Source organism: Silene latifolia, chromosome 5, assembly GCF_048544455.1.
Source record: "Silene latifolia isolate original U9 population chromosome 5, ASM4854445v1, whole genome shotgun sequence".
Taxonomy (NCBI): domain Eukaryota; kingdom Viridiplantae; phylum Streptophyta; class Magnoliopsida; order Caryophyllales; family Caryophyllaceae; genus Silene; species Silene latifolia.
In genome coordinates, this window is record NC_133530.1 from 87315641 (window position 1) to 87339527 (window position 23887).

Sequence of the window (23887 nt, forward strand, 5' to 3'; positions counted from 1 at the left end):
GGAGACGCAAAACGGTTGGGAGGCCGTCTTGCGCTCGGGTCGCCCCTTGGAGGTTCCCACTCTAAGGGGAATGTGCACATTAATGGCTTGAGTACGGAGGGACGCATGTGGTTGAGACGCGACGTCTGGCAGGGGATCGGTTGGCTTCCTTGTGACACCCTTAAATCTAGCCTTAATTAATTACGTAAATTCTACAGAAAAACTGGTAGGATATGTTTGTAATTGGTTCAACTAGCCAAAAACCTGTAATTTCAAAAATTTTCTAAACCAATCACAACATATCCAACATTCCCAAGAGGCGGGAGCCAAAACCTGCGTTGCTAATGAGCTACTTTACATACATAGCTAATGATAAGAAGAAGTAAAGATACAAACCCAAAATAGAAAAGGGAGACATATGTCCCTTCAAATAATATACAAAACCAAAAGGTAAAAGGTTTACTAATAGAATAGCCAAAAACTAGGTCCAAGGTTCCTTGCTCACTAGCTCGTCTGTGACCCCAACAAAGCATCAACAACCTGTCAATCGCATTTTATACAAACACGAAAGCCACAATTCAGTGGGGAGTAACTTTGAGTCCTCCCAGCCACGAATCGTCAAAATTAATGTAACATGTAAACAATATGATAAACCATGTAATTACCCTGTAATCTAACCTATGACCCCTAAACTGACCAAACTAAACTATCATGTGAATCATTTAACAAATAGTAATCCAAACTCTATCAACCATAGCCGGCTTGCATCTCACCTTCTATGATTCATAGAATCATCAAACAAGAAAGGGCAATATATCAAAGACAGGCATAAGTTCTTAGTACGGTCAATAGTCACTTTGTAACTCGAGTTTATACCACGAGGTAGGGAAGGTAATCGAACCGGTATCTTGGCTCAGCGGTTAATATTAATAAAACATGGCCAAGAGACAACACAACCCTAGCCTAAAATCTGCGCAGACCTAGACATGCGGATACACACCACCGCACCCAAGACCCACAATTTTTCTAAAAACAAAGTGAGTACCCTAAGGAGTCCACCAAAGGGTTGGCTAGTACTTAAGCTGACCCCATACTATCAAAATAAGTACCTGAGGTCATGCCCCAACTTGGATATAAATCCACTAGTCAGGAACACAAAGGCTATCAAGCAGTGAACATATACTCGTCAAAGACTATAAAGACCTATCTATGATGAAGGCCGAAATACTCACCTAGGACCTAGTCCCAGCTAGTCCCAACTTGAATACTTTAGCCCACACCACACAAGACTCACCACACAAGTCAAGTAAGACACCCACTTAACCTTAAGAGGGCAAAAAGTCCTACTTACCAACATAAATTCTAACATTCTATCATGTGAAAGGCTATATAAATGTCTATTCAGCAGATAAACCAACAGAATCTTCAATACAAATTTCCAATTCTAACAATATTATCCAAATTAAAGGCTTCAGGGAATCTAGGGCCGTTTCTACAATATAAGAAGCTACTTAAATTCAACTAACTAAACATGTGGAATAAAGATATAATAAATGGCATAAAGCAAGAAAAAGGCCGATTATCTAATTCATACAACCGAATTTTTACCCGAACCCCACCTGCGACAGTGCGGTCAAATTGCGGTGACCAATCACTCAATTAATCGACATCGCATCGATCCAAAGGGACTAAGGCTCGGTTTTGACAATCAACAAAACATTACAATTATCCCTATATAATTCATTCTGAGCCTATTATTTACAAATTCATTTTGTAAACTATCCTAACATGTGATAACTATTAATATAAGCATAGTTTTACCATTAACATAATTTTTATTACTTATATGATTCAATTCCTAAAGTGTACTCATACTAACTAAGTCATTAATAAACCTGAAATGACAAATTTTGCATGGAAAACCGCTGAAACAAGCAACGGACCGACCAGACCAACCAACAGGCTAGCTAGCCGTGGGCTCCTGCCACGGCTCCGGCACGCTTCTTTTGCCCCCCCCTACACCACCATTTTTTTTCCATTTTTGTTTAGTAAAAGACCGTCTGAACATTAATTAATCGTTTCCAATTCAACTTTGTTAATTTAAACTAACAAAAGGCACAAATTAAGCATGCATGCAACAAATTTTACATGTAAAAACTACTATTCAACCAAAAATCACCAAACATACAAAAACAACAAAGATTGTGACGATAATTCGTCGAGTAACTCGAAATATGTTACCTTAAGCTAGAAAATGAGCAATTAGCACCTCAAAACCGAAACCCTAACAACAACTAGCCGCTATCCTCTACAATATACGAGTCCCCGAACTCGTCCTCCAATTCTTCACCTAAATAAACAATTAAAACACAAAGATAAGTATATAAACCGAAATTTCCGAAAATTGGTCTTAAAACAACTTCAAGAAAACTGAAATTAAATTATACCAAGTTGTAGATCGCGACGAGAGGATTCCGGAAAGGTAAATTTCGTGAAAAAAACCGATAAGAAACGAAGAAATTATGGCCAAAACAAACTTGAATTTTTGTTGAAATGTTTTTGGTTGAGTTTGAATGTTGATGAACAAAGAAAAAACCAGAAAAATGAAGAAAGGAAGGGGTGGTGCGCGTGAAGGGAGAAAGGAAAGGAGGAAAGGAAGGTGCGGGATTTTTAGTCGGGATTTTTACGAGTCGGTTTGACTCGTTTGATAATAATTAAATCCGTAAGTCAAACGCAAATTCCGTCAAGACCAAAGTTTTTAAACACGAGATTACAAGAAAATTGAGTATTCATACGACCCACTTCCAATTTCGTTTACCCAACGTTCAAAAGAATTGTCATTTTCCCCCCGATACGCCCTTATTTCGAAATAAAAAGTTTTACACGGTTTAAACTATTTTTAAACATTTCGAAACTATCAAAATAAATACTTTTCTTCAAAATATAATAAAATTATATTTCTTTGAATTATTTTTACTTTAATTACTTTAAATATCAAATTTTATTTGATTAATAAATTATTTTTGAAATATATTAACGGTCCGAAATTACGGGGCGTTACAATCACCCCTCCTTTTAAAAAGTTTCGTCCTCGAAACTAAGAAGGAGAAATTATAGTTATTAGAAAATATAGGTATCTTTTCAATGAAGCGGTGATACTCTTGTTGATCAGACAAGAACATCCATATTCATATCAAGATATAAAAATATTTCTACACCAATAAATGAGAAAACCCATTATTGGGACGTCTCCAACAACGAGATTTAACATTCACTAATGTTAAAACCATTGAAAATCATAAAAGCATTTTCAAACTTTTAGTTTAAAATTCTATAGTAAGAATACTATCTTTACTAATTATGATTATACAAGGCTTAGTAACTCGGAAAAAGAGTAAGAAAAGGAATCATTACACAAAACGAGAAATAGCTTAGATATCCAATCGAACATTAGGGTTGAAAGAGAGTGAGAAATCATTTTCAAATGTTATAGAAAGAGGTCAATTTGTAGATTTCACTCCAAATTAAGGAAAAATAAACCAAAAGTTTACTCAAACTATATAGAATCTATGCAAGATGGAAAACAACTCGGGAACGAGAAGTGCAAGTCGCGATAGGGAACTCACACCCAACAGACAAGAAGGAATTGAACTTTTAAAGGTGGAATTTTTGGATGAAGTCAATAAAGATGTCAACGAACAAGACGCTTTACTCAGGAGGTCAAATGAGTTCCATAAAGGCGAACACAACGGAACAAGCCAGAATAGTAAGAATACAATTGTCAGAGATCGGAATTAGGAAGATCGGTACATCGAGAAAGGTTCACAATCCTATTTCCCAACAATATTCCAATTCCAATAGAAAGATTCCTCAAAGGATTAGATATAAAGTTCAAATTTACAATAACATTCCAAAACAACTTTCACAAGCCTAAGGTCAAGGCTTCCAACAAAGTTATATTCGTATCCAACTAGTGTCAACTATGGGTTCCTCAAATTCTACAAGGTTTTCATTTCAAAACAAGGTAGTGACATACCAACCCCAAAATCCGAAAAATTAATAGGATCTCACGTCCTCTATCCTTTTATTTATTAAGGATTGCCAAAAGCGGAACTACACTCATTTCTACAACACCGTCCCATCATCTCAAGTACTCAATGCGACCTCAAGGTCTATAAAACTATAGGATTAACAAATTCTTCTCAAGACTAAGTCTCTCTCAACTCCAGAACTCACAAGAGCCAACTAATACCAAATTACATCACCAATCCATTCTGGTCATCAACATCCCCAAGGAGTATTCTTTCAAATTTGATATCCTAAACTTGCTTACCCTCAATTTCTCAAGGAACAAGGTCATAATTGTAACAACATTTTATCACCTCAGAGTTCCTAAAACCATAAATTGAAATTATGTTCCTTAGCCTAACAATTGGTGTCAACCATACCATTACCCTTTCTAGTTACCAAAACAAGTGCTAAAACCTCCCAATAATGTAGCTTACTCTCACTCTCATACCATACCTCAAGTAGTAATCAATATCACTCACTAAAATCAACTAATAATCCTACATTTAACATTTCTCGCACGGTAACATATACATTATCAAACTCTCATCTCCAAAGTGATTATGGAAGCCAATCACAAACTCGACTACTTAGTCAAACCTATATTCTCAAGTCACATCTCACTAACTCTGTAAACATGGTCAATAAGGTACCAACTATACTAAGGAGATAAGAAGTGATAAAGGAATAGAGAAACGGTGAAACATTTCCGGAGGGTGCCTGAATCTGACAAGTTAGGAAACTAAGGAGTCGGTCCGTAAAGATAACGGTTGACCTAAATAAGAGGTATTCGAGTTAAGAAGATATCTCGGGCAAGAAGAAGATTCGTAGGATTTGGCATAAAAACAAGGTTCAACGAACGTTAAAGAAAAGGAAAGGAGAATAGAAGCGGCACAATGAAAGGGTTACCGCTTACCAAACACTCATCAAAGCTTAAGATTGATATGATAAGGTTACACCACTAGGGTGCTCAACAAAGCCCCAAAAGTCTACCAAATTATAAGACAAACAAGGACTCCACAATGGTAGGTATTCCTCAACTCAATTGGTTTTAAGAGCCAAAATCAATTCACCACACAAATTCATTTGTTACCACCCATGTCCCAAAGTATCTCCTTTACAATTCTCGTCATTGAACTTCACTTACTATGTCATCCCCAAGTACCATATCTTGTCTACTCCATCATCTCACCACTTAATACTTCTAGTCTCCGATACCATAAATTGAAATCACATCCTTGAACTCACGAACTGCATCGAACAACTTTCCACCAAAATTCCCAAATTCAGATATGATTTAAAAGGTCAACAAGGGCTACTCTATACTAGATTTGGTCAACTCAAAAGGTTTAACAAACTAACTAATTCCAAAGTAAGATACCAAACCTTTAAGCAACGTCAATGTCCTATTGTATTCCTTTCCAGGCCTACAAGGATTAGGGTTGACTATCATTCCTTTAATTCTCCCTAAGAAACATCGAGACTCTCAAATGAAGTAGCTCAGGTTCATACCATCTTATGTGCTAAGGTAGTACCTCATGCTCAATCATCTATAACAAACAAGCTCTCAATAGACATAAATCCAAAGGTGTTCCTAAACTCACTAGGCTCTCATATCATGCACAACTAACAAGTCTAACCAAAGGATCCCAAGTTATATTCTCCTATACCACTCAAACCTTAACCAATCAATTTCTCAACTCATTCACGCCCTCCAAAGTTACATTCTCTCAATATCGGGTTCTCTTTGAACAAGGGCGAACTATCCTGCGGAATAAAAGGAAGGTGTCCACATGGACTTTATTATAAGAAGAAATCGAACCTAAGATGAATCGGGAGAAAGAATTGAAAGGTAGTTACCAAAGCGAGAGAAGAGGAATTTGAAAGACGAATAAACAACGAGATTGGAAAACTAAGGTAAGATTGCATTATCTACCTCTATTGGAGAGCCATCTTACAAAAGAGAAAATCAATTAGTACCTAACAATTAGCAATCACAAACAGACTACCACATAAAATCCTAACTCTACCCATCCTACCCATCTCTCAAGTTTATTTTTTTAAAGGTCAAGTGATTCTAAGTGGGGTGCACAAACGTGCGTCGAGAGCAATTGGCTCTGATACCAATTGTGACACCCTTAAATCTAGCCTTAATTAATTACGTAAATTCTACAGAAAAACTGGTAGGATATGTTTGTAATTGGTTCAACTAGCCAAAAACCTGTAATTTCAAAAATTTTCTAAACCAATCACAACATATCCAACATTCCCAAGAGGCGGGAGCCAAAACCTGCGTTGCTAATGAGCTACTTTACATACATAGCTAATGATAAGAAGAAGTAAAGATACAAACCCAAAATAGAAAAGGGAAACATATGTCCCTTCAAATAATATACAAAACCAAAAGGTAAAAGGTTTACTAATAGAATAGCCAAAAACTAGGTCCAAGGTTCCTTGCTCACTAGCTCGTCTGTGACCCCAACAAAGCATCAACAACCCAAATCGCATTTTATACAAACACGAAAGCCACAATTCAGGTGGGGAGTAACTTCGAGTCCCCGGTACGAATCGTCAAAATTAATGTAACATGTAAACAATATGATAAACCATGTAATTACCCTGTAATCTAACCTATGACCCCTAAACTGACCAAACTAAACTATCATGTGAATCATTTAACAAATAGTAATCCAAACTCTATCAACCATAGCCGGCTTGCATCTCACCTTCTATGATTCATAGAATCATCAAACAAGAAAGGGCAATATATCAAAGACAGGCATAAGTTCTTAGTACGGTCAATAGTCACTTTGTAACTCGAGTCTATACCACGAGGTAGGGAAGGTAATCGAACCGGTATCTTGGCTCAGCGGTTAATATTAATAAAACATGGCCAAGAGACAACACAACCCTAGCCTAAAATCTGCGCAGACCTAGACATGCGGATACACACCACCGCACCCAAGACCCACAATTTTTCTAAAAACAAAGTGAGTACCCTAAGGAGTCCACCAAAGGGTTGGCTAGTACTTAAGCTGACCCCATACTATCAAAATAAGTACCGAGGTCATGCCCCAACTTGGATATAAATCCACTAGTCAGAAACAAAAAGCTATCAAGCGGTGAACATATACTCGTCAAAGACTATAAAGACCTATCTATGATGAAGGCCGAAATACTCACCTAGGACCTAGTCCCAGCTAGTCCCAACTTGAATACTTTAGCCCACACCACACAAGACTCACCACACAAGTCAAGTAAGACACCCACTTAACCTTAAGAGGGCAAAAAGTCCTACTTACCAACATAAATTCTAACATTCTATCATGTGAAAGGCTATATAAATGTCTATTCAGCAGATAAACCAACAGAATCCTCAATACAAATTTCCAATTCTAACAATATTATCCAAATTAAAGGCTTCAGGAATCTAGGGCCGTTTCTACAATATAAGAAGCTACTTAAATTCAACTAACTAAACATGTGGAATAAAGATATAATAAATGGCATAAAGCAAGAAAAAGGCCGATTATCTAATTCATACAACCGAATTTTTACCCGCAACCCCACCTGCGGCGAGTGCGGTCAAATTATGGTGACCAATCACTCAATTAACTGACATCGCATCAGTCAAAGGGACTAAGGCTCAGTTTTCGGCACAATCAACAAAACATTACAATTATCCCTATATAATTCATTCTGAGCCTATTATTTACAAATTCATTTTGTAAACTATCCTAACATGTGATAACTATTAATATAAGCATAGTTTTACCATTAACATAATTTTTATTACTTATATGATTCAATTCCTAAAGTGTACTCATACTAACTATGTCATTAATAAACCTGAAATGACAAATTTTGCATGGAAAACCGCGAAACAAGCAACGGACCGACCCGCCAACCGTGGCTAGCCGTGGCTGCCGCCTTGCTTGAAACCCGCCGCCTGCCCCCTACACCACCATTTTTTTCCATTTTTGTTTAGTAAAAGACCGTCTGAACATTAATTAATCGTTTCCAATTCAACTTTGATAATTTAAACTAACAAAAGGCACAAATTAAGCATGCATGCAACAAATTTTACATGTAAAAACTACTATTCAACCAAAAATCACCAAACATACAAAAACAACAAAGATTGTGACGATAATTCGTCGAGTAACTCGAAATATGTTACCTTAAGCTAGAAAATGAGCAATTAGCACCTCAAAACCGAAACCCTAACAACAACTAGCCGCTATCCTCTACAATATACGAGTCCCCGAACTCGTCCTCCAATTCTTCACCTAAATAAACAATTAAAACACAAAGATAAGTATATAAACCGAAATTTCCGAAAATTGGTCTTAAAACAACTTCAAGAAAACTGAAATTAAATTATACCAAGTTGTAGATCGCGACGAGAGGATTCCGGAAAGGTAAATTTCGTGAAAAACCGATAAGAAACGAAGAAATTATGGCCAAAACAGCTTGAATTTTTGTTGAAATGTTTTTGGTTGAGTTTGAATGTTGATGAACAAAGAAAAAAACCAGAAAAATGAAGAAAGGAAGGGGTGGTGCGCGTGAAGGGAGAAAGGAAAGGAGGAAAGGAAGGTGCGGGATTTTTAGTCGGGATTTTTACGAGTCGGTTTTTTGACTTTTGATAATAATTAAATCCGTAAGTCAAACGCAAATTCGGTCAAGACCAAAGTTTTTAAACACGAGATTACAAGAAAATTGAGTATTCATACGACCCACTTCCAATTTCGTTTACCCAACGTTCAAAAGAATTGTCATTTTCCCCCCGATACGCCCTTATTTCGAAATAAAAAGTTTTACACGGTTTAAACTATTTTTAAACATTTCGAAACTATCAAAATAAATAATTTTCTTCAAAATATAATAAAATTATATTTCTTTGAATTATTTTTACTTTAATTACTTTAAATATCAAATTTTATTTGATTAATAAATTATTTTTGAAATATATTAACGGTCCGAAATTACGGGGCGTTACATTCCTGACCCGGTACGTCTGGGCGTGTCCCGGTACCTAGCGTGGTAGTCGGTATGCCATGGCGTGTCCCGGTACCGGGTGGTGGTTATGGGTATGCCTGGGCGTGTCCCGGTACCATTGTGATATTGGTGTACCGTGTCTTATCATATAAATCAGCATATTGCATATTTAATTATTTTGTTACGCCTTATGTGTTATTGAAACTGACGTGTTGTGTGTTTGTGTAATTGTCACCCATTTCCGGGGTGACCTGTGTTGATCCATATGATATTTCCGATCATATGGGGAACAATTATTCACAGGTTAGCTTTGGTGACATGCGGGAGAAGGGACGAGTTGGGTGACACCCGAGTCGGTCATAGTTGAGTAGAATAGCTTGGTAGTCATGAGTTGTAATTTTTCATTATTCATTTAAGTACTTTTAATTCACTAAACATGTTATTTATTTAATTGCTTCTTAAATTGTATCTCCGATTTCACTGCCTCGGGAAACCGAGATGGTAATGCTCCAATTATCTTGGCCGAATAGTTGGGGTGTTACATAATATGTAGCAAATACCTACTATCCTCCCAAGAATGTTTTACTTTGGGTTATTTTGTACCTGATGCAGGTTTGGACCCAGACGAGTGTAAACAAGCCAAAACCCGTCCCCGGTGTTGCATTTTGGAAATTGAAAGATTCAAAGCTCGAGAACTACTGCCTCGAGATGCGTGAGGGAGTGAGCAAGCAAGTTGAAGAGAAGAAATCACTGCTGTATGTGTTGCTAAAGAAGTTGATCGACCATTTGTTCCAGTCGATTGACTTATCTGAACTTTTGCTGAATTTGGTTTTGGTCGATCGACTGGAATTTTGTGGGAAAAAAATATTTTCATTAAAATACACATTTCATGCCATATATTTGTTGTTTTAATTTTTTCTCAAATCAAAATAGAATAATGATAAACGTTAAACAATTAATGAATTGTCAATTTATAATTTATAAATAATATACTACAATTTATAAATAATATACTAAAAGATAAAACTTTATAAACATCGTGTATGGCTGTATGCATTGCATGAGATCCATACTAGTACTTATTTTAGGATTTTTTGTGAAACACAACCTTTAAAAAAACTCTTTGCGAAACACTACCTTTAAAAAAAATTGTAAAACACAACCTTTAAAAACAAAAAAGTTGTGAAACACTACTTTTAGCCGGAGTTTGACCAAATTAATAAAAATCTGGTGATGACTCGCCATTAATTACGCTATCAGTTCACCAAAAAAAGTTAAAATTAATTACTCTATCAATGTGAATGTGTGATTTCCAAACTCTTCCTTCCATTTTTTTTTCACTTCTTAATTTTAGATCTGAAATCACTTTAAACAATCTCAAATTTTTACATGTTAGAAACCTTCTTCCTTAATTTTTTTCCATCATGAAAGTTTTAAGGCGGCAAGGATGCCACAACGACATTTGAGAAGCGGTGTTGACGAAGATTCTGAACTATCATTGGAGATTGTGAAAAAAAAAGAGGGGGCTATTTAGAAAAATTGAGGCAGGGAAGTGGTGAAGTGGATGACAGTGAGATAAAGAGAGAGAGGGTTGTTGTTGGGGAGTTAAGAAAGAGGGGGATTAATTGGGGGAAAACAAAAAAAAAACATAAAAAGTCGAATAAACATGGCGCGTGCGAGTTATTATGACACCGGTAAGCTGACGGAATCCGGCCAAAAAATAGTGTTTCACAATTTTTGGTTTTAAAGGTTGTGTTTTACAATTTTTTTTTTCTAAAGGTAGTATTTTGCAAAGCGTTTTTTTTTTAAGATTATGTTTCACAAAAAAATCCTTTATATTATAATGAGTTGAAATGCCTTTGCTCGACGTCATTGAGAGTTACTCCATAATATTAAAAATATCAATAAAAAATTAGACATCTATGGTTTGTTAAGCGTGGAACACAGTTTCAAGTGTCGTGTTCTGACATGGTGTCGAATACGAACACATTAGGTGGTAGAAGTGTACGTGCTTTCTGGATCTCATGTATTTACAAACACCATTATTTTTTCATAGTATTTGCATTTATTCCGTGGAAATATTTTGAAAAGATACACGTACAATTTGAAACTATTGGTCGACACATAAATTTGAAAGCATTCTAGAAGAACACAGTAAACTTCCAAGTAATTTATTTAAACATTCACATATTTCATTACCATACATTGGTACAAACTCGTTGTCCTTTTAGAATACGTTAAGCTAGGACGGCACTGACAGCGCCCAATGGGAATGAACCGGTTGCATCCGCGTTTGTAGCTCGAATACTACTTGCGGTCTGGTCGTCCGTGGCAGAACTACTTACGCCGGAAGAGTTGAGTGAAGTGAGAGCAGCTGATTCCCAGCCGTTGCGGTGGATTTCCGATAGTGGTCCACAGTTCACGTATACCTTTAAAACCAAATTAGCGTAAATTGACATCAAAAATGAAGTTTAGTACGGTAACTTATTATAAATAGAGACACTAAATTTGTACTCTATATATATATAATTAGTCACATGTTGAAATGTGCGGTTTGGCTAAACAAAGTTATAGAGTTAAAGACTTAAAGTCACTACGAGATAAATGTTACGTTATAGGCTTATAGTCAGGATTTGAGGTTAATGGGGACGAACTAGTAATGTTATAAGATAACAATATCAGAGCCTTAATCCCAAAGTAATGCTATGAGACAAACTCAAAAAAAAAAAAATCGAAAACTTAACAAATTAGTCAGAATTAAAATGGGCACAGCGCCCGGAGATCAGATAGATCAGATCAGATCGAACATTAGATTTCATCCAAGAACATACCAACTTTAGGACTCTCTACTACTGAACCCAGGGGCGAACCTAAAAATAATATTTTGGGATAGCGATTTTCTCATATTATTTTATACTTATGTTAAGCTCTTTATTTAAAAATTATGAGTAGCAAAATTTGATAATCTTAGCCATTTTTGGGAAATTTGGGGCTGAACCCATTTATCCATACTAATGAATGTCTACACCAAATATATAGATTTTAGACTTATTGGAGGTGCAGATGAATCCCATGTACCCCTTAAAATCGCCCATAAATCACACTAATAATAATGAAAACTTAGTATAATTAACATATTTTTTCTTGTGACGCCATCTCATTTTCTATTTTTCTGCACAGCTGCACTTTCAAAATTCGAGATAGATACGTACCCGACGACCAAAGTTCCTTCCCATGGACCAAGCCAAGAGGTAACCAGCAGCATTGGGAGACCCCTGTTCTTGACCATAAATGAGTGCACCCCTTGAGCCATTATGTGAAAACCGGGCAGTTTCTCCAGCATTAAAAGACTGGGGCGGGGGCGTAAAGAAGCTCCCATCCCAACTTGTGGTTGCGTACAGCCTCAGTGTTCGGCCCCGGTTATTTCCAACGGCCGCAATCACTGAGGGTGTGTTCCGGGGCTCAGCCTCCGCAATTAGAGCCTTTGCAATATCCGTTGACATTATCTCTTCTATGTCTGCTTTCTCTTTATCAGCCATTTTTGTCGAGTCTTAAATCCTAGTATAAATTTAATTTTAATGTAAGTAGACGTATATTTATCGATTTCTTTTTTTACATTATTTTTGTTAGTAAAATAACCCACGAAAATTAATTAACATCGCTAGAGATAACACATTTATTCATATTTTTTTTCCGATTAAGCTGATCTAAATAGTCAAAACAAAAGATAACGAAAGATAAAATACCTTGAGATTTAAGATGGGAGATAGAATGGGAGTATGCAACTATGCAAGCAACACTACACTTTGATTTGGATAGACGACCTTGAGTTGATATTTATAGTCGGAGTGGTACCGACAAAAAAATGCGATTAAAGTTATGACCGTCCATAAATAATGATTATCATGTGCTTGTATAAAACCGTTATACATTAACTTAATACCATTTTCATTATATATTAGTCTTCAGAAGTGTGAAACTTTTTACGCAAGATCAATTATTTATCGGATGACTCGATCGTTTATGTAATTCTTACTATTACTTATACATAATCCCCCCTACTACTAAGACAATAAAATTCTCTTAGTAGTTTCCCGCCCAAGTGTTTTCCACTATGATTGGGCCTGCCTTCTGGACTAAGTTGGGCCCACTACTTAAACTAATTGATTTTGCAAATATTCTACCGTGATACTTCTTGCAATTTTTGACTTTTCTAATTATACCATCATATGTTGGACCCACTACTTAAAGTAACTGATTTTTCAAAAAAAGATTTTTTTAAAAAAATTTGATTTAGTTAAAATATTTTCATAAAAAACACAATTTATGGAATTATTCAATTCTTTTAATTAATTTTAATATTAGTTGTTTTTTTTATAAAAATTCGCGAGATATAAATCTAAAATCTATAGCTAATACACTAAAAATTAAAAATGTCTATATTTACCGCGCATTTGCGCGGGATCTACACTAGTTATACATAACTTGTTAATTTTTCACATGTGCAAGGTTATTTTTTTTTTCTTTCATACATATCTTACACAAATTCTTGCTTAAGACGACAATATCCGTCTTAAGCTTAAAATAGGTCAAATAATGTCTTATCTCCGTACTCTTTACGTCAAATGCATATCATGTCTCATCTCCATATCTCCACGTTTTTCCTCTTATTATTGTCATTATTGTTGATTTATTGAATCAAAGCGTCTTGTTTGTGACGGACAATATCCGTCACAAGCTGAAGACCTCTCACAATAAAACAAGTGGGTTGGCAAGTGGGAGGGAAAATGGAAAGACCTACGATATCGCTGCCACTTGCATCTTGTGAGAGACTATCCGTCTTTCAAATCTTGAATGACGGATAGTCTGCGCCTTCAATGAGATTTTGTGTTATTGAATCTGGTTAAATTTATTTGGTCCCATACTCGGTACTCCCATGTGCATAAATTGTTGTAACCACTTAAAATGAGAAGCTAAGGTGTGCATGCATACGGACGGATAATAGATGCATGGTTCCAAATCATGGTCACGTCGCTTTACTAGTTTACGTACAAGGAAATAAGGACCGATATTATACGGGTGGTCCGGACCATGGTCACATCAAACGAGTGAATGGTGTTTATCATCTCCACCTAGTAACCTACATTACATCTTTTTTCCGGTAGCGTAGCCAGGGGCAGACCCAGGATTTTCCTTCAAGGAGGCACAATTTTTTTTTCCGTCACGACAAATATCATTTGAAAATATGGTTGCGATAAACTCGAAAAAATCGATTACCGAACAATGAATTTCATGTTCGATTGTTAAAATCCTTGATGCAAAATTAGTAAATTTTGAATGAATTTTCAAAAATAAAACAGGGATTAATGTAATTAAAACAACATCCTTATATATTAAGGTACAAAATCGAATGTCAATAAATCATGATTTAGATATGATAGGAATAACCTTTTACTAGTTTTCAAATCCGTGCATTCAAACCCGTGCACTGCACGGGTGGTAATGAAAAGTATTATTGAAAGACAAACTTACATAATTTTTTTATAAAGTAAATTACTAAATTTACAAAAATATACTTTGCCTATCCATATGCTTTTGAAAAGTTATATTTCTTAATTTTTTTCAAAGCACTCTGCTATTTATTTAATTCAACTTTTTATATTCTAATAGGTGAATCTGAAAAGCGGATAAAAGATTATTGTAGGTACCATAACGTGTTTATTTAAGCAATATACAATTTATTTTACTTGTTGCAATACGTATACGCTTTTAACCGTATTACCTAATTCTCTCCCTTAACTATCATTTTCTCTCCCACCCACCATCGATATCGTCTTGAAGCTTGAAACCTGTGCCAGCCATCACTAACCGATTACCTCTAAACTCACGACCAAGCCTCCACCGCGCCCAACACCTCCCTTTCGCTTGACCACGACCTCCCTTTCAACTCACGTCTCAACACACAGCCCACACAACCAAGCACCACCCTGCAATCCATATCCCATCTTCTTCAACCACCCAAAACCCATCTTGCCTCCACCATCCCTTACGCCCTACCGTCCCTCTTACATAATCGACATCACCAGCCCCTAACCATGATCACATACACCCTTATGCCACCCACCTCATCTATACCCACCCATCGCAACCCCCTATTTTGGCACGACCTCCCAGCATCGTCACTTCCCTTTCATTCGCCTTTCAAGTCATCAAATATTATTAATAGTTTTATGGGTGGTAGATTACGGGGATTTGGTTTGCATAAGAGATTAAAAATCAGGGGAGGATAGAATGAGTATAAAAAGTCAAGCATTGGGTAGGACATTTCAATAAGACTTTAAAAGTGTAGTTTTTCATGTGATTTGGTATTGTTATTAAATAAATAAAAAACACAAACTAAAAACAATATAATAGTCATTGTCTCATTGATACACCAAGTAAATGAAATTAGAAATTGGAAATAAATATTGTTTTCCAACCACAAAATGGTGTGACTGGCCAATGAAAAATAAATTAGAGCCAAAACACTCAGTTTTGCAAGATAGAACTTCTAGAAATAAAAACAAAAGTTTGTAAGAGGTAAGTGTAATCTTACGCAACATATAGATGTGGAAAGAGGTAAGTGTAATCTTGAATAATTTGGAACTTAATAATTAATTCGATGCCCATTAATTTATGCAATTCAAATGCATACATAACCATCCTTCTTGCCCTTATACAAAATCTGTGGGACATCGAAATTTATAAATAGACCAATTTGCAAGTCGACAGATTCTAAAATTTTAGAGAGGCGGTTCCTCATTAAATTATTAAGAGACCATTTATTAAACTCCTTTTATATAATTTTCATACCCCTTTTATTATTATTATAATTATTTTAGCATATGGGCGTACCCCTTTTATGATTGATTATGACTCAAAATGTTCCTTTTGTACCATTCTTCATCAACTTATAATTGGTGTCCCAATAAATTTATTGAGAAACCGTCTCTCTGTTCTGATAATTAAGATATCGGGATTATAATCAGATCAATTTGTACACAAACCAAAATATGTGGGACTACTAAACCGCTCCTATTAGTGTACCACCAATCCTTGCTTGAACATTGACATATCTAACGGAGCGTGCATCGATAGTGACCGTTTTGATATGGGAATGGGTGTTCGCAAAAAAAGTGTAACTTTCATTTTGTTAAGATGAAACTTTATCGAATACGAAGTATATATGTGGTTGATTAGCAGCCTAAATTTTAGCTCTAAAACACAAAGTATTTCAATTCAAATATTATATGAGATTTTTATTAGGGTAATATATGCAATTAATGTATATATTAAGAACTTCTTTCCTTATTTAGTTCCATAAATACAACCCATTGAGTTATATATATCATTTTCCTTTTCATTAAGGACATTTAATAATTATCTTAATTACATTATTTATCGCAATAATAATTTAGGCAAGAGTATAACAGTCACAATACAATACAAATATAATCTAAATTAAAGTATCCTAAAATACGGAATATTAAAGTATTCTAAAATACGGAGTATCGTATTGCAAACGAAAAATAATTGTGCACAAAGTAGGGAATCTTTTATTATATATTTTAGAAAGTTCCTAAATCATTTTTGTATCCAATTGAAATTTAAAAATTTTCTACAGTTTTATTTTAAGGAAATAGAAACACTTATGACAATCATATGGAGTAATTTCTTTAATAGTTGACTTTCTTGTAATAAATGATTATGTTATTATATGGATCGAGTTATCACTCTTAGCTAATAGAAGTACTTATTATTATTTAATTAATTTTGTAGAGAATTTCGGTTGAATATTTTAGTTAACTAAGATTTGTAGAGAATTTCGGTTGAATATCATATATTTTTTTAAGATTATTAGAGTCACGTATTTTAGGGTATTCTCAAATCTAAACAAACTTTTTTTTAAGGAAATAACACGATTTATATGCACATGGAAATTCCATATTTTTTTGAAGGTAAAGAACAATTCATTAATAGAACGTCATACGACACTTAAAAAGAATAAGTAAAATCCCGTATTTTAAGTAAGTGTTTTTTAAACTACTCCTTAATATTCATGATTAAGTCTGAGTTAGTCAGATTTAAAATCTAAATAGTCAAATTTAATTCAATCAATCAGCTTATTGTATTCATTAAAACATATTCTAAAATTCTATGAATTGCGTTGGCCGATATTTTTGTAGAGAATTTCTGTTGAATATTTTTGTTAACTATGATTTGTAGAGGATTCCGGTTGAATATCATATATTTTTTAGGATGATTAGAAAATTTAGAATCCCGTATTTTAGGATATTCTCAAATCTAAACAAACTTTTTTTAAGAAAATAACATGATTTATATGCACATGACAATTAGTTTAAAATCTCGTATTTTAAGTAAGTTTTTTTTAAACGCCCACTTAATATTCATGATTAAGTCTGAGTTAGTCAGATTTAAAACTTAAATAGTCAAATTTAATTCAATCAATCAGCCTGTTGTATTCTTTAAAAGATATTCTAAAATTATATGAGTTGCTTTGGGCGATATTTTTGGAGAAAAATTCGGTAGAATATATGATTTGATTAAATATATTAGTCATTTAAGGAATCTTGATTAGTTGGAGATAGTATTCTTGGAGATAATGTTTTTATTTTTATATTTTTGCAGATAATATTTTTGGAGATAATATTCTGTAGATATTACATAATTGTCATTTAAGGAATCTTGATTTTTTTGTAAACTAACAGTGCATTTTTGTTTTAATTAGTTACCTTTTTGTGTGTCAATCTTGAATCTTGATTAGTTGGAGATAATAGACAAGATTTTCTTTATGTAAACGAAATTTTAGGAGTATAAAATATTTTCTTAATTTGGGTATCGTAATTTGCCTCATCAGTGTCATTTGATTTGATATAAATTGTAAACAAAATTTTAGGATAATGTCTCATATTTTTTTATTAGTATTAGAAATCTAGCAAATGACACGTGGCGTAAATATGGGTGTTGACACGTGTCCATTAAATAGGCTGCTGATTTCTGCTTTAATATAATATTTGATATGATATGATGATTTCTGGTGTATAAAATGTTTTAATTCCTTCTATTAAACAAAATGAGGCCTTTATAAAACTCCATCCACATCAATCCCTTATACGAAACTCTAGCGTAACTCTCCTCCATTCCGGTGAGGCCTTCCTTGCGTGTTTTGATTTCGATCATCCTCAACGTCCCGTTGTTCAACTAGATATACATCCTCTTAGAACAATTAATAGAAACGAATTGCAGTAAGGCGTTTATTATACTTTCCTTAAGGAAATTATCCCCCACTATAAGGAAATTATCCCCCACTATAAGGGTAATATTCCTCTAGGATACAATACTGCTTTCTTTGTAAGCCAATATAATAATTCTGTTATTGATGAGATTACTATTTTTTGTATGTTCTGAATTGTTGTGAGAGCATTGTATTTATAAGTGTTGAAGAGGAGGCACAATGAACAGTTGCATTGGTTTAGGAATGTGCAGACATTCTGTTTGGGCAAAACAAGGGTTTGGATTCAGTTCGGGAATTGCAAAACGAACATTTAGTGATACGGAATCACCCAACGCCCAAGCGCCCCAAGTGCTTCGTTAAAGATCAAGGCCCATATTAGTGAATTTACACTTGTTCCACTAATGGCCCATTTATCTTAACTAATATAATCATTCTACTTTCACTTATAAACTCTCTTAATTCCTCTTAACCCACTAATGTGGGACAAACAAACAAACTGTTCCAACACATCCCGACGTCATAAAGCTCCTTGAGCCGTTTCGCTTTGAGAACAATCCCAAATTGCACTATCCTATGATTACAGGCATATGCAATGGAGTGGTATGTATTGGGAAAGCAAAGGAGTTTGTCCTTTACAACCCAGCCACTCAGAATTATAGACAAATTCCGAGACGGAAGATGAGAGAAAATCCCACAATGATGTTCAGTGACGTGTTTTTCTATGATTGCATTGGTGACGATTTTAAGATTTTCAATTCTGTCCACCACAGTTCGGCTCCAAATCAAAATGATTTCGAGTTTTATCTGTATAGTTTGAAAGATAATTCATGGTTGAAGATCGGGAGTCCACCTCAGGGTATTCGTGTTGATCCACCTCGTACTCATATTGCTAACAACTCTTTCTATTGGGTCACTTTAAAGAATAATGTCTTACAACCTAAAGCGATTATGCATTATGATCTTTGGAGTCACAGGTACGAAGAGATGTCGATACCTAAGCAAATTAATCCCGCTGGTATACTATCAGTGCGGGTTCCAAAGGGGCGACCCTATGTACTAATCCACGGATCCCTTTTTGATATATGGATGACATCGGAAGACAATTCTTGGACTTGAGTGTTTCGCTGCTCAACAGAGAAATATCGCTGGAAATATGAGTATGACGCGCCTTTATGGCAAAATTATATTACCAGTTTGGGTTATGCTTACTCAAGAGACGGACGCAAAATCGTCATAGGGACTCTGAGCAAGCATGCACACTTGGTTTGCTGTGATCTCGAGTCTCAAACCACCAGCGTGGTTCAGCCTCTTGGATTGCCGGATGATTTTACCTTATTTGGAATGTCCTCGGTAGAATCGCTTGTTCCACTTGCATAGTAATAACGCAATTTTACTCGTTTAGATTATTGATCACGGTTCTTCAATTGTCGTTTTTACTTTATTATTATTATGAGGACTCGACTCTACATTATTCTCTATCGAGTGGTAATATAAGTCATTTACGTGTTTTAGTAACGCAAGTCCGTATATATGCTTATCATTGTGAAATCAGACTAAGTTTTCTGTTTTCTCCAGCTAAATTTCCGCAGAATGCTCCTGAAAGACGGGTTTTTCGAGTTTATGCTGATACAGAACGACATCATCTAGGAACAAATCATGATTGTTCATTCTAGTTAAACGAAACAAATGTAGTTAACCAACATATCTCAACAATGGAACACCAGTTTTCTAAAAAAAAGTTGGCTCATTCGAAAACAAGGGTTGATGCAACAAATCACGGCCGAGTTATGTGGAGGTTTTAAAGGTTTTAGTAACCACACTCTCAGGAGGTATCGACCACATTTATAGCGAAACAACTGAGATCAGGCCACAGTGACCGATTCTGAAATCATGTCTTGAACTAAGTTTGAGTATGTTGGGTTCTCTTAATTGATGATGACATGCCCATTTAACTTGTGTTCTCTTAGTTTACTATTTCAGGCTTAATCGATCAATTTGCTAGTCTTAATTACTCATGGATCGTCAAGTTTTTGCTACTCAAGACATTGAGTCGTTTGGTCATGCTATGTAAAAGTTGGAAGAGTAGAATACTTGTAATAGTGACAGTCTGACATACCGTTACCTGTAACGGGTAATAGTATGCTTGACTATCCCGTTTGACCCGTCACACTTGAAGCAAAACTTTCATTTCAAATATTTCACAAAAGGGTTTTCTTAAACCAGTTTAAACATCTTAAAATATTTGAAAGAGTGGTGTTTTAAAAAAGAGTTTGTAAAGAGTATTTCAAAAGATTTTCCTTTTCATGAACCAACTTTTGTTTGTCTTTCCATGAACTTGGTTTGGCTCTTTCCTTGTTTATCAAAGGATTGTACTCTTGCTAATGGCATCTCTTCCTTGTTTATGAAAACACATGGATCTTTTAAGGTTAAATAAAAACTCTCTTTTCTTCTTTTTGTTTCTTAGAAAGAAGTCCTTTTAGTGCTAGTTTGGGAAGGTCAACCTTTTTGTCTCATGACCAAAGGTCTTGACCACAAACCCTAGAATGCACTCATCGTCCTCCCTCTATAAAAGGAGCACCACTCCTCACTTTGAAAGTAAGACTTTTTCTGAGAATTTATTTGAGTTTGCAAAATTGCTTTCAAGTTTAAAATCGTTTTAATATTTTGCAAAGCTTTCAAAGTCTTCAAGTGTTACAGTCACAACAACTGTTGGTTTAAGTATTAAACTCTTTCATTTATAAACCGTTTGATCTTGTAAGTTGTCCATATCAATTCTTGTTAAGAATCAGTCCGTGGAAACTTGATCTTTGTAAACGTTCTAAGTAAGAGTGTAGAGTTCTAGGACGGAGTAGTCCTTGGACTCTTGTGGCAACCGGAGTAGGTTGCGAGTTCTTTTTATTGTACGGGTTTGTAGTAGTCGGAGTAGATCACTAAATTAATCAATAAAAAGTAGATTGGACGTAGGCTCTTGAGTTTTGGCCGAACCAATTCAAAAATCTTGTGTTCCATCTTCGTTTACTTTTATTCCGCTGCACTTGTTTTCGTTAAGTTTCTTTATTTGCTTTACTCTTGAGTAACAGTTCTATATACTGTCACATTCGTTCTGTAGCTTGTACTTGTGGACAGCGGGCCGCCCACGGGGCGCTTGGTGAGAAGCGAAAACAAGCGTTTGCATTTTGTATGGAGTCGCCACCAATTTTTATGGGAAATTGGAACCGTTCGAATACCTCATGTCATGTCAAGACATAAAGTAGTGACATGAACACTAAGAAATCGTTACCCTTAGCATTCTATGTCTAGAATGACTCTCGTGGATGCCAATGAACACGGGTGCTCACGGAGATCTGGAGTAAGGGGTGAGGGTACGTATTAGGAAGCTCTTTTGATCGAACACCTAATCCCGCCCGCCTCGATAGCGGCCTCTACTAATGATTAGGGAAGTTATCTATACTTGATATATCGTCGGCTATATGCATGCAATGCAACATCCATTGATTATTCCTAACATGTGAATTATTAACTAAGTCGGTAAACAATTAGTTAGCATACAATTGATGTCGAAGTAGGATTTAATATTCATTTACATGTGAAAACATACAAACAATAAAAGAAATACAATGAATATAAATTACAATAATGGAAATTACAATAATTACAACGGATTAGGCGATTTATGTCGAAAATACCTTTAAAACGGATAATTTGATAAAAAGGAATAAAAGAATGAAAAATAAATTAACGAACGGGAATTAGCGTGATAATACGGATATTAGTTAGTTAATATGTAAACTAAATAACTAGGTCAAGGCGAAAACGGAGTTCGAGACAAATCATCCTGAACAGTAAGCAGAGAGATCGCCCTTTGGAAGAGGCGCGGCGATTCTTGCGTCTCTGTTCCCAGGTGAGTTCCAGGCTGTGAAGCGGACGCAAATCGTTAATGTTCGTGGATGGATTTAAGGATTGATTAATATTCTTACTCGGATAGAAGTGATTAGCAAGTTATTTACATATGAATGGGTCATAAAGACAGCAAAATATGAATGAGACGGAATTAAGACGGATTAATTACAAGGATGAATGATTAATTAGTGAACGAATTAACAAACTAACTAAACAAATTAATTAGACTAAACATAATGAATGATGACGAATTAATGATGAAGAACAGATAAAAATATATCAACGATGAATTCCAGAAATTCAATATGAACGAATTGAATCTCTAAAACCCGAATTGACTTTAATGACGAAAACCCGCAAATATGAGATTATAAGGGATTTAAGTCGGATTTAAGGATGAACTAAACATGTTAATGATGATAAATAATATACATGTGATTATTATGCTATCATGTGAACGAATTAAAGAACAAACAATCGAAATTAAATAAGAACGACGAATTACGAGAGGATTTAAGGAAGAAGAAAAGAAGCGAGAATCTGCGCGGCCTCACGAAGAGGCGCAGCAGGAACTGCGCTCCTTCGAAGAGGCGCAGCAGTTGCTGCGTCTTTTCTCGACGTCTGTCTACTAGAAATCCGTAAAAAAAGGTTTCTTTAAAGACGGTTTTAGAAATCGGTTTTAATGAGGTATTTTCGACATAAACCTTACAATGAGTGATACGATAAATAAATACAATAAATAAAAGAGGATTATACACCCTCAGACTTACATGTTGACGAAACGAGAAGGACTAAGAAAATCGATTAGTGATGCTCGACGCGAATGCAAAGAAAGTGCCCTCGTAAGAGGAAAACGATTAAAACAAATTGATTAATTAGATTGATTATTGGTGTAGTTGGTCAAATTGGTCGGTCATGCAACGGAGAGGCTGGTACCCGGAAGGATCCGAGCTTACGTGGTCGAATGTTCAAGCACGTAGGCGCCAATTAGTAAGAACAAAGTCTAGAATGCAAAGGGAGAAGAGAAGGGCGGACACTCGCGTGAGAAATATGAGGAACGAAGGCTCCTATTTATACTAATCACGTGAAGGAATAGGGTTTCGGAGACTCTTTGGAAGTGAATCTCGGAAAGATATGAGAAAGATACGTGGAACATGCGAGAGAAGGGCACTGGAAGAGGCGCGGCAGCCACTGCGTCTCTTGGAAGAGGCGCAAAGACTGGCTGCGTCCTTTCCCGGGAGGTTTCCTCCGCTTTGAAGAAAAAGATTTCCGCGTTTGAGTTATGGTAGGACGGAAATAATTCGATCTTCCTTAATATTTAATATGAATATTACGGGATATTATTTGCCAAAAGATAAAATTTGTGAAATATGGAATAGAAATATCCGGAACATTCCAGAACATTCCGACTCGGGATTTAACGATTATCGAAAAATGGAGACGGTTTTTGACCGGACTCAAATGTACTCTAATTACTGCCAAAACGACCGTATCGGGGCGTAGATGACAACTAAGAGGTTGACATTAATATTTGAGCAATCACTTGACGATAATCTTACGAACTGTCACAAATCGTTCCGCGAATCAAACATGCGGCCCAATCATCACCGGGTGGTTTGCGGGAGGTGCAGAAATGAGGTATCTACA

At 35.5% G+C, this 23887-nt stretch overlaps 2 protein-coding genes and 1 long non-coding RNA gene across 3 annotated transcripts in view; 1 reads left to right on the top strand and 2 right to left on the bottom strand.

The window, feature by feature from the left end:
* LOC141657771 (protein CELLULOSE SYNTHASE INTERACTIVE 1-like) overlaps window positions 1-23887 on the top strand; it is a 468470-nt gene that overhangs the window by 243852 nt on the left and 200731 nt on the right. The window lies entirely within an intron of this gene.
* LOC141656219 (uncharacterized) lies at window positions 438-2478 on the bottom strand. Its single transcript, XR_012548429.1, has 3 exons — window positions 2427-2478; window positions 2221-2329; window positions 438-519 (listed from the first exon to the last, which is right to left on the bottom strand). It is a non-coding gene; the product is annotated as an uncharacterized LOC141656219 (long non-coding RNA).
* LOC141657766 (jasmonate-induced protein homolog) lies at window positions 11201-12940 on the bottom strand. The gene is made up of 3 exons (XM_074465101.1): window positions 12792-12940; window positions 12258-12603; window positions 11201-11474 (listed from the first exon to the last, which is right to left on the bottom strand). The coding sequence occupies exons 2-3, from the start codon at window positions 12582-12584 to the stop codon at window positions 11283-11285; spliced, it is 519 nt and encodes a 172-aa protein (XP_074321202.1). The 5' UTR covers window positions 12585-12603; window positions 12792-12940; the 3' UTR covers window positions 11201-11282.

Coding starts and splice junctions, on each gene's coding strand:
- LOC141657766 (XM_074465101.1), bottom strand. CDS start 12,584: ATGGCTGATAAAGAGAAAGCAGACATAGAAGAGATAATGTCAACGGAT. Junction 11,475..12,257: donor GAAGGAACTTTGGTCGTCGG/GTACGTATCTAT, acceptor TTGGTTTTAAAG/GTATACGTGAACTGTGGACC.